This window comes from Cylas formicarius, unplaced genomic scaffold, assembly GCF_029955315.1.
Source record: "Cylas formicarius isolate icCylForm1 unplaced genomic scaffold, icCylForm1.1 PGA_scaffold_8__14_contigs__length_24414737, whole genome shotgun sequence".
Taxonomy (NCBI): Eukaryota; Metazoa; Arthropoda; class Insecta; order Coleoptera; family Brentidae; genus Cylas; species Cylas formicarius.
In genome coordinates, this window is record NW_026844361.1 from 19813514 (window position 1) to 19824870 (window position 11357).

General features: G+C 39.9%; 1 protein-coding gene across 1 annotated transcript; it reads right to left on the bottom strand.

The window, feature by feature from the left end:
* Positions 1–946: 946 nt before the first annotated feature.
* On the bottom strand, positions 947–11236 carry LOC132706031 (14-3-3 protein epsilon). The gene is made up of 4 exons (XM_060677086.1): positions 11035–11236; positions 5943–6253; positions 4678–5017; positions 947–2416 (listed from the first exon to the last, which is right to left on the bottom strand). The coding sequence occupies exons 1-4, from the start codon at positions 11096–11098 to the stop codon at positions 2361–2363; spliced, it is 771 nt and encodes a 256-aa protein (XP_060533069.1). The 5' UTR covers positions 11099–11236; the 3' UTR covers positions 947–2360.
* Between the last annotated feature and the right edge of the window lie 121 nt (positions 11237–11357).

Below are 11357 nucleotides of genomic sequence, written 5' to 3' on the forward strand. Positions count from 1 at the left end.
TCGTAGTTGCCAACCCCTTTACCACTCAAACACCCCCAAATCATAACACCCTGCGGAAATTTTACCGTACGCTTTCTTGACCAATCCAAACGTTTTTTCTTTTGAATAGACGTTGATAATGGTTTTTTCTTTGCCTTTAACAAAAGTAGATCATAGAATATTAATAATTTTTATATTGAAACAGTAAGAATTGTAAACTTACCTTGTCAATTGAATTTTTTTGTATTGATTTACCTCTGCAGTACTGAGATATGATAATTTCTCGCACTTTTTTGTTTGTTGCAAAACCACGCGTCATTTTCTTAGCAACTATTATACAAACTTGAAAAATACCACCCGAACTGACATCTCATTTATCTAAGCAAACTACCTTTTACCATCAATGCACGGGAAGCATTGATTTTTTGGTCGATAAACATTCGCGTACGAATATTTATTTGTCAGCAAATTTGGTACGTTTTCGTTATTTTGCTACGTAATTCATGTGAAATAAAAAATAATTCATTACGATAGCACTTTCTGTGCTATCGTAATGTGCGTAAATTGATTTTTCAATCGACAAAGCAAAAATTTTTTTTAAATAGATATAAAAATCTCTATCATTTTTTACATCTTCCGCCGAACATTTAGTTGTTAGGGCTCGTACAATAAGCTTAAGTAGCCGGCTGCTTATGGGATTGCTTCGCAAACGTGCCAGGCTCGGTGGGGCTAAGCGATACGGTAGTTCCTTGCGGACCTCCTAGATGGCGCGGCAGAGGCTACTAACATGATGCTGAGCGCTAACCATGTCGCATCGGGAGTCCAGCGTGCCCGTGTGATACGGTTGATTCGCTGCCGTGAAATAACTTTGATGACGATAACATTAAGTTTCATCAGGATTTCTATATTTGTTATGGGTGGTAATTCATTTGACAAATTCACCAGCGGGAGGGAATTAAAACAAAGCATTTTTTTTATAATAATACATCAATTCTTTATATCAATCTACACAGCATTGTTTACATTCATACATAAAAAAAAGAGAAAAACGCAAACCGCGGGCAGCCGACAGATGGCGTCGGCGGGGCCACGCCTGCGCTGTCGAGATTCCGACGCGGCCCCCAACACACCCCGGTTACTCCGCGACCAGCGCCCTCCTGGCCTATTTTTTTTTCGAACACCATTCGCGCAAAGCCTGACTCTGCATACTATTAAGTACAAACGAAGAAACGAATTTTAAAAGATAATGAAAAACGACGCAAATGCTAAAAGGAATGCCGATACCCCGTCTTTACACACCGCCAGACTTCCATTTCGAATATATGAAAAAAAGAAGAGGAAAACGTAGCAATAAAAATACTGAAAGGAACGCGGAGGCGGGAAGGAGACAAAAGAACGCCGCTCTCGTACGAAATATAGAAACGGGTTTTTTAATTCTAGTTATTACTTCAAAGTGAGGCGACTCCTATGCTATCGCTGTCCCCCTTTCCCGAGTCCCATAGACGCGCGACAGTTTTGAAAGGTTCGTTGCTGTAAAGCGCGAGCAGCTCGGGGCTTCCAGAGGAAAGACAAAAGTTTGCATAAATAAACTGCCGCACACACGAAAAGCTAACCAAAAAAAAGTGCGGATTATTTTCATTACGACCGATTTTTAAATCCAACATCTAATATTTTCTCAAATTTCGACCTACCAACCTCGAGGCCAGTGTTCTTAATGTGTTTTAGGCTCAAAAAAATTAAAAAACATCTGTTCAAAAATACTGAGAAAAGGAAAACGACAGACATCCCCACCGAGATTTGCAGATACCAACGCATCTCTAAAAATGGCAATTCTTTGTTCACCTCTTTCGAGCGTGGGGCAGTTCACACCTCTTGTACTTGTAGCAAGCGAGACGACGACGACGACGAGAGAAAAAATCAGAAAGAATCGAAAAGATTAAATAAAAACGGCCACATTCGCTCCGCCCATTCGCGCATGCGCTCACTCACCCATTCGGCCACGCCCAAACCGTGCGCGACGCGGCCGGTCCGGTCTCCGCTCTACCCTTGCGCCATCTGTCGTCGTCGCCGTCGGACCTACGCGTAGGGCAGGTGGGGACGGGGCCGGCGCCTCTAATAAGTAAAATAGATTATTACAGCTATTAATAATATTAATAATAATAATAATAATACAGTATGTACTGGGAGGGGGAGGCTTCGGGGGCGGCGAAGTTATTCGTCGTGCCCTCCGAGCTCCCGCCCGCGTTCCAACGTCCGAGAAGGGGGGGGTGGGGGCGCACGGGGCGAGACGACCCCCCCGGCGCTTACGCGTCACTCGAAACAGTTCCGTTTACTGATACGCGTTTAACGACGACGATATTACACACACCGCCCTATTAAAGTTATGACACGTCTTGGTCCTCGACGTCCTGCAGCTGCTCTTTGGGTTCGGCCTCGCCTGCAAATAATACATTTATTTGCATCTTCAAAAGTAAAATAACACATACAAAATCAATAATTATTACATAATGCAAAAAGGAGCTGGGAGCTGTTCAAGTCTCAGCCCCCAAATCTTACCTAACTTACAAACTAAAAAGCACAATATCACAGAGGAGAGATTTAAAACGGTTTAATCTTTAAATTTTGTAACTTCGGGGAGAAAACTGACGAGGTTAATGATAACATAAAAACAACAGCTTCAACCATAGTGGGAAATGTACAGAGCAATTTTTTTTTTAATACTAATCGTCATGTACTGGTTTAAGGAGGAGCAATTAACATAATGTGCGGGAATCTATTTTTCACCAAGCAATAGTTTCTTTGGTTGCCTTTTAAATCTTTGTATGTTTAGTTTTTTTTTAGTGTTAGGAGAAGTCCGTGGTACAGGCTATACACGTTGTAGGAGGAGAAGCTTCTTTTAAACAATGTCCTAGTGTTGTCGTGGGGTTATCAGACCTTGAAATTTCAGATTCAGGCTATGAATATCAGTTCTCTATTAAATATGAATAACCTTATGAAAAGAGTGGAGTTTTTTTCATTGCCATGCCATAAACGAATCTCAAACGGGATTTTTGAACTTTCTGAAAGAATTGTGATAAGCGTTCCGGTGTACACTAAGACGATTTTATGAAACATTTCATTTCATTTCGTCACTTCCTATTTTAATATAATTATTTATTGTGTTTCACTTTTCAACTTGATATTCATATATTGGTGTTAGTTTTGCTTGGTGTTAACATAACTCTATCGCGGCGATGCAATAGAATACACCCTCAACTAAAAGAACATATCGGTGAAACAAATAGAATTCAGGAATCGCCTTGGTACCAGAGAAGTATTATTGGGAATTCAAGTATTGATCCAAAGGGCTCGCGACGTGTTTCTTTGCTTTATTCATTTTGAAATGGGGTTTGACAAAGTCCGGTATAAAATGCTCCTCGAAATATTACCGTCATCAGGAATAAAAGATGCAGACAGGCAAAATAATCTCAGATATGCGGATAAAACAACGCAGAACAGAATCGTAAATATATGCGAAGAATATGACATGAGCCTAAACACAAAGAAGACCAAGATTAAAATTAGAAAAAGTAGAACTAATTCTGTATTTTGATTGCAGCTTAAACAAAAGGTGGGATCATTCATGGGAAATTATTACTCGTATAGAAAAAAGCACGCTCAGTGACCCCTTCAGAAACATTCTCTGTAATCCAAACTGTAATGGTGTATAGGCCTGGACTCTTAAAGAAGCTGCAGAAAAGCGAGTGGGGCATTTGAGATATGGTGCTTTCATAGAATGATGCACGTCTCAGGGACGCACCATGTAACAGAATAAATAAAAATAAAGAACTGTTAAAGACAATCAAGGAGAGAAAAATTACATTCTTCGGGCACATTATGAGGAATGAAAAATATCGAAAACTCCAACTTATAACACAGTTCAGAATCTCATGGTTACACTATCTTAGGCAATGGACAGGGAAAACATCTGTCGAACTGTTCAGGACCAATATAATCACCAACGTCAACTAGGTAAGGTAAGGTACTAGAAGAAGAAGAAGAATGAAGAAAATCTTAAGCTGGATTTTCACGTTGCGACAAATTGCTACAATTTAAAGCTGCGACTTGCAGCCCATTCTACCTCCTGCAATTTCTTACATAAGTATTTATATGCTGAGATTCTTCGCAAATAAAAACAAGGTTCCAGTGACAACCTCTAAAGAATGACTTCACAAGTAAGTCCAGTCTCTAACCCAAAAAATCGTTTTTTATAATTAATTCCAAAACGGTCGCATACATAACTTTTTAATCGAAAATAATATTTTGCTTCCATAAAGTAAAAAAAAAAAAAACTGGTTTCGGGAGTTATATGAGGTTTTAGCAAGTAAATTTTCATACGTGAGAACGAATTATCTCAGGCAAACAACGATTGTTTCAGAAACATCCATAAAATGAAAATATTGGAAATTTTGAACTTATATTTTGCCAGCGGTAGCTTTCATGACGAAATAAAAAGTATTTATTTATGGTCGAATTTCCATGTAATTATCTTAAACCGTTTCCAAAACAATAAACAAAAAATCGTTTTTGTGACCCCTTTGGGTCTTCTGACACATGCGTCTATTAACCAAAATAACGCAATTTTTTAATATATTAGAAATTAGCGAAGCTATATGGAAAATCGATAAAAACTTTAAAACTGGGGGGAGAAAAACTCACCGTCGCCCTGCATGTCGCTCGTCCACAGCGTCAGATTGTCCCTTAGCAGCTGCATGATCAGTGTGCTGTCCTTGTAGCTTTCCTCCGACAGTGTGTCCAGTTCGGCAATGGCGTCGTCGAACGCTGCCTTGGCCAGCCGACACGCCCTGTCCGGACTGTTTAGGATTTCGTAATAGAAGACGGAAAAGTTGAGGGCGAGGCCGAGCCTGATGGGGTGCGTGGGCGGCAGCTCGACCATCGCGATGTCGCTGGCCGACTTGTAGGCCACCAGGGAGTGTTCGGCGGCCTCCTTGCGGTCGACGCCGGTCGCGAACTCGGCAAGGTAGCGGTGATAGTCGCCCTGGACAAGGAGGAACGTGTCAGCGTGAGCTAGCGCGGATGGGTTCGCGAGGGGGTCGCACGGCTAAATCAGCGGATTCAAAAAATTTTCGACACCGAAACCCTTCGGACGCAAATTACCTCAATGACATCATAATTTTTTATTATTCAAAATTGTTTAAATTTATTCCAGAGTCGGAGAATTTCAAAGAGTACAAAACAAAGCAACGCTGAAATGCAATAGATAGAGATAGATAAATAAATAGATATCACAGAAAACATTTAATGCTATTTTAAATCTAACATTAAATATACGGTACCGCCGAGTCGTTAACCTTATTATTTGAATGTTAATTCAATGTATTTCGCGTTTTGTTGCTGAGTTGTTAATTTCTGTATCCATTTGCATTGTAGATTTTATTATTTTTCTTCCTTCGCTTTCCTTGGCCACGACCGCCAAGATCATTCAACTTAAGCAACACTACTATCTGATTGGAAAACTCTTGCGACGTTTTTTTCTTCTGCGAATTTTGTAAATGACGTTTTTTTTTCCTTTTTCTTCTTCATTTCTTTCTACTTACTGGCTGCAATCGTCAAAAGATCATTGTGCGCATTAGTCGGCAAATCTCAAATGCAACGAATATCGCCCACTGACGTTAGTCATGCGAACATTGCCAAAAACTTCTTAGCTACACTCGATGATAGTTCTACGAAGGCGTAAAGAGAAAGGCATTGCTAACAACTCGCACCGCGTTTAATAAAACGCAATAAAAAAAACATGAATCATTTCGAGAACTAAAAAATTATGCAAGCCACCTACGTACTTACTACAGTGAATCACCGAGTAAAGTCAGAGAAAAGAGTAACATTAACTAGCAAACCAAGCCGGGTGGCTAAAAAATTGGCAATAAACGACACCACATTTCGAGGTTAAATCACGCACCCACCTTCATTTTGTAGTAGAACACCTTCGATTCGCCTGTCGACGCGGACGGTATCAGGTGCTTGTCCAGTACGCTCAGTATGTCCGAGCAGATGTCGCGCAGCTCCTTCTCCACCTGTTGCCTGTATGGCCGGATCATTTCGAGCTTCTCGTCCCTCCCTTGCGCTTCCTCTTTCTGTTCGATCGACGAAATTATCCGCCAGGAAGCGCGCCGCGCGCCGATCACGTTTTTATAGGCCACAGAGAGGAGGTTGCGCTCCTCCACCGTCAGATCCACGTCCAAATTCGCCACCTTTTTCATCGCCTCGACCATTTCTGCAAAACACACAGAATCAAGACTAAACGAGCTACATGCTGTGGGTATAAGTCAGCTTGCGGTTTGGGAAATGTAGATCAGGCCATCTGTCTCCAAATCCTTGTTCAATACCTTCATAATTTGGATCAAAACAATAAAACCGTTTCAACAAAAACACATGCTGACGTAATGAAAATGTGACTCGGATGTTTTGCCCCATTTTACTCGAAAATAACGACTGACGCATGCACTGTTATCAAGGCTACCAAGTCACTTATATCCACCCATCTAATTTCATCAAATTTCAAAAACGACCCTGTCCATGAGGCGGCTCCTCTACATGTACCCTCCAATCACAAATTTCCTCCCTGACACCAATAAACGGGGTGATTCGAAAACTGGGCTTATTAGTTGCGTTATTAAAGCCGATAAAACGTTATCACCGACTATATTTAGAAAAACACGTCCACTTTTGACTATTTGCCGACAACATTTTCACTGCTTATAATTCAATAATAGTGACGTGGGGTAGAAAGGATTTTAAACGGCTAATTTAAAACGTTTGAACTGACTCTTTACGACGGGATCAAATGAACAGGAATAAAATAATGGAAATAAAAACGTGTCAAAGTTCCGGTGTGGTTCTCTATTTGTCGAAGACTCGAGTAACGAACTAGACGCCATTTCACTTATCAGCGGTTGCATTCCACGGCCAATAATCACGGCACCGGATCTCATGACAAATTGCAAATAAAAATGTATGCCACGGACAAAATGAAAGTACCATATATTATATCTGTACAGTGTGTCAACACATAAAAGTTGCAAGACCCGTTAATTAGCTGGTTACCTGGCTAGTACACCCTACCATACCCCTAGCAGCACTCAATGACATGATCCCTACCCTAATTCCTATTTTATTATGAATATTTTTCACAAATATGTCAGTTCAAAATTGACATTTTTTGTAACGGATGTTATTCTGCGTATTTTAAATTATGTATATTAAACCTTTTACTCAATGAATCCCTAGAAAGATTGGATTTTTGTACTTATTGTTTCCTTCTTTTCAGAAAATTTTCAGGAAACCAGCCCAACCAAATTAGGGATGATGAAAAAGAATTTGAAAAAAATAAAAACTTTGTTTTTCAAACGATATGAATTAGTGATGATATAACATTTTCATGACTTTATGATTGAGACTTCAAACGACAGGTGTTTTTTTAAAAATTGGGATATTCCTGCGAGAACAACAGCCAGATACTTATATTAAAAAAAAATATCCAGTGTTTTCGAGGCAAGCACGGAGGGAGCTTTTCAAAAAATTCTGCCTTGACACAGCTAAAAAGTACGAGTTACACGCGCAGTACCTATTCCAACTTCTGTTCACAAAAATATTTTTCTTCACTCGGATATTATATCAAATTTCATAAATATCATAATTAAGTTTTTAATAAATTATTTTTTTAATGATAATTTAAAATTGCCGTTTTCATTGTAGCTCGCAATGATAATCGGTTGTTTGAAATTTTAGTAATATTCTTAATAGAATGTGTGTTACGGTTATGTTGCCGAGGACGGACAATAACAAGATTTTGTAATATATATCTGCTTAGTTTCGGAGTTGAACTGAAATTTTAAATATTCCAAAAACAAAAAATGAAAAGTTTTATTTTAAAATTTATTATGATATCTTTTTAGTATTTTTTGTTACTACCAACGGTCTACTTCAAATGGCACTATCCAGTGAAATAAAATATACAAATTTTTTGAACAAAAATCTTTGAAAGTGTATGGTCGTTCATTATCTACATTTTTCATATTTTACCAATTTTTTTAAACTTGAATTATTGGCGATGGATTTTTACCCCATGTGCGATGCTTGCGGACGCCCGCTTTACCGTTCAACGCGTGACGTCACCGCGTTACCACATCACCACGGTCGGGACCATTGTAGTAGCCCCAAGTATATTATTATTAGCAGTAACCCCGAGCGGCCTCTCCAAAACGAGATTGCAGCACAACTTCAGCACTCCGGTCGCCCCCAACCCCCCTCTATTAATTAATCCGTTTATTTTCCGACCCGAGCAAAGTTGTCCCGCATCTCGCCCGGATTCCCCCTCGCTCGAGTTTGGCGAACGGCTCGTCGGGCGCGTAATCGAATCTCGACCCGATCGGCGGCGGCAGCGCTCAAAGAACGCCGCCGGCGGTTGGGGGCGGCTAGACCTACCCCGTCCGGGGACGCAATTTTGGGACGATGTCGACGGCACCAGCCCGCCACCACCTCTTTATATCCCGTCGTCCGTACACGTGTCCCGTCCCGCTCAACTGTTGCTGAGGGAATTGGGGGGGGGGGGGGGGGAAATAGATAACCCGTTTTAATTATAGGCTCACGTGAGGGACGGAACGGTCGTCAAAGTCTGTGCAAAAAAAAAAAAAAACAAATCCCTGGCCCCCACGACAACAGTAAAAATCACATCAAATAGGTAATACAATTTCACTAATTAGAAACAAATAAAACCCGCCAAAACAAAAATAGGTAAGGAGCGTTAGTAAAAAAATGTAATAAAAAAAAAGTAAATATAAAACACAAGAAATGGGAACAAAACCGTAACATTAGTTTCCTTCCATTAAATAAAAAGTATTAATATATACGGACATCACACAGGTGCAGCGTCTTATTTTTTTTTTCATCCTAAACCGTAATCAATCGATTTAAACGCTTTTAACTGTGATTTAAAAGAAGTCTTTTATTTTAAAACCGAGGTTTAACATTAGCGTTTTCTACACCCTATAATTTGAATGCAATCAACATCGACTGAGTGACACAGCGGCTACAAATCCCAAAGTTCCGGCAAATTCATGTTTTTAGTTTTATTTATAGGTTTAAGAAAACACATACCGCACTGATTAATAACTATCAACTAGTATGTACTTTGGCAATGATCGTAAGCCGCTACTTGACGACATTTGAATAACAGGGAAATTACTTAACATATTTTTTTTAGACTTCGTCCACTTTAAAAAGCGAAACGCGAGTATACTGTTAAAATTAATAACGGCAAAAAATCACTTGGCCCTAAAATAACTATGTTTGATAAATTTTAAGAATTTTAATATGAACAGATCGACTTCCAGTGCCTTCCAGTTACACGCTTCACACCTACGTAACATGTAAATTTTACAAACGAAGACCCAGTCGAGCATTATTTCGAAAAAAACAACACACGGGTCGAGCGGATCTTATAAACATCTTCTCTATTTGTAATGTTGATTTACACACCAGCACATGTCCGAACTCACGGATATACCGCCCGATTGACGTCAATTAAACCGTTAAACCGTTTTGTAACGTCAACGGCCAAAAATTTAGCCAGGAGGTACTCCGTAATATTAAAAATTAAAATTTCCCCGACATTTCCAGATCAAGCTGCTAGAACACAGAAAAAACCAATTACTTAAATGGTATGCGTAAAACTTGATAACACCTTTTTGAGACAATAACGAAAATTAATCAAAATTCCCAGACATTTCCGTGTTATGTAAGGATTATTTTAAATTCAATGACATTTCCAGATTTTTCCGTGTTGTAGTCTGAAAAACTAGGTCACTCTGATAAAATCAAAACCCTCGTTCACGTGGATCAATACAATAATAACAAAAACATATATAGATATATAGAATTTAAAATAGTAAGAAATTAAGTAAACTTTAGGTAAAAACGTTTATTGCAAGCTATACATACATCAAGAACTATTAAAAATGATTCATTGTAATGCGGAAAAACGGAAAACTCCACAGCTTCCTGCGTTTTTACCGATCGCGTTTACTGCCTTAATAGGTTATGTCGGTACCTATCAAACGTCACAAACGATGGGCAACAATTTTCCGCAGCGCCTTCTCAGCGATATTTTTATAGAGTTCAAGGTCGCCGTCTGCCCAAATCCATATCCAGCATAAAGCAGAAACAAAAAAAGGGCCATCTAAACAAACCCGAAACGACGCGCTGTTGTTTTGGAGCCGCCCGGTAGTATAATTAATCCTTATCTGTCACATAGTCACGCATCGTTAACCGATACCGAAAAATCAAATGAAAAAAAAACTATAGATGACGTTACGCGGGGCGTTCACCGATTTAACACGAATAATAATTCCGCAAACGGATAGAAACGCCGGAAACGGACCATTTAAATTTCAACATTTTAGTCACCTACAAAAACGAATAATTGCCGCATCGTATTAGAATACGCCTTCATTTCACCAGCCGGGCGTAGGATTGGAATTTCTCGGACGGGACACCCGGCCAAATGCTGGTTTTTCTTTTACCGCACGATTTCTGCCGGTTTCGATTGCGATTTCTCGCAAATTCGCCCCCAAAATGGCACGTTGAGACTTGACCACACTCCCGATCGATTATTTTCACTTTGCACGGTAATGGTTAATTTTCAATAGCGCTTTCAGTAAACTCGGAATAAAAGGCGTTCGTGCTACGATTTTCGCCGGGGGTCTACGTGGAAAACCTCCCTGAAAAATCCATAAATTCAAACGTTTAAAATCGCGGTTCGTGAAATGGCAAAATCGATACTCGGGTAGTAGATCCGGGGCAGGCAGCATCGCGCTTAGAACGAATTCTTACAATTTCGGCGTGAATTAAACATAAAAGCATGACCGTTCGGCGTAATTTTTATCCAACTGTCACAAATGTCAATAATGGTGGTAGCGTCTATTAGCCGATAATAAAAAAGCGGCTTCCCAAAAGATCATCGTCCCGGGGGATACGATTTAACAAAAATACACATACCATCGTATCGCTCCGCTTGTTCGGCCAGTTTAGCCTTGTACACATTATCCTCCCTTTCAGACATTTTCGGATGATTTTGGATTCTTCTTTACGGCACTTATTCACACAATTCGGTTCCCTCTTTCACGTACTACCAATATGGCCGCGCCCGCCACACTGAACAAACGAACGAGCGTCCGCGAAGATTGTTCGTGGTTTTCCGAAACGCGACGCCGAGCGCCAAATTTAAACTCGCGGGGCTTTAAAAGTATGCCGCAGCTATTTTTCAAAACGTTTTACGAACTCCGCGTGTTCGAAATTATGACAAAACCTGACAGAAGCGA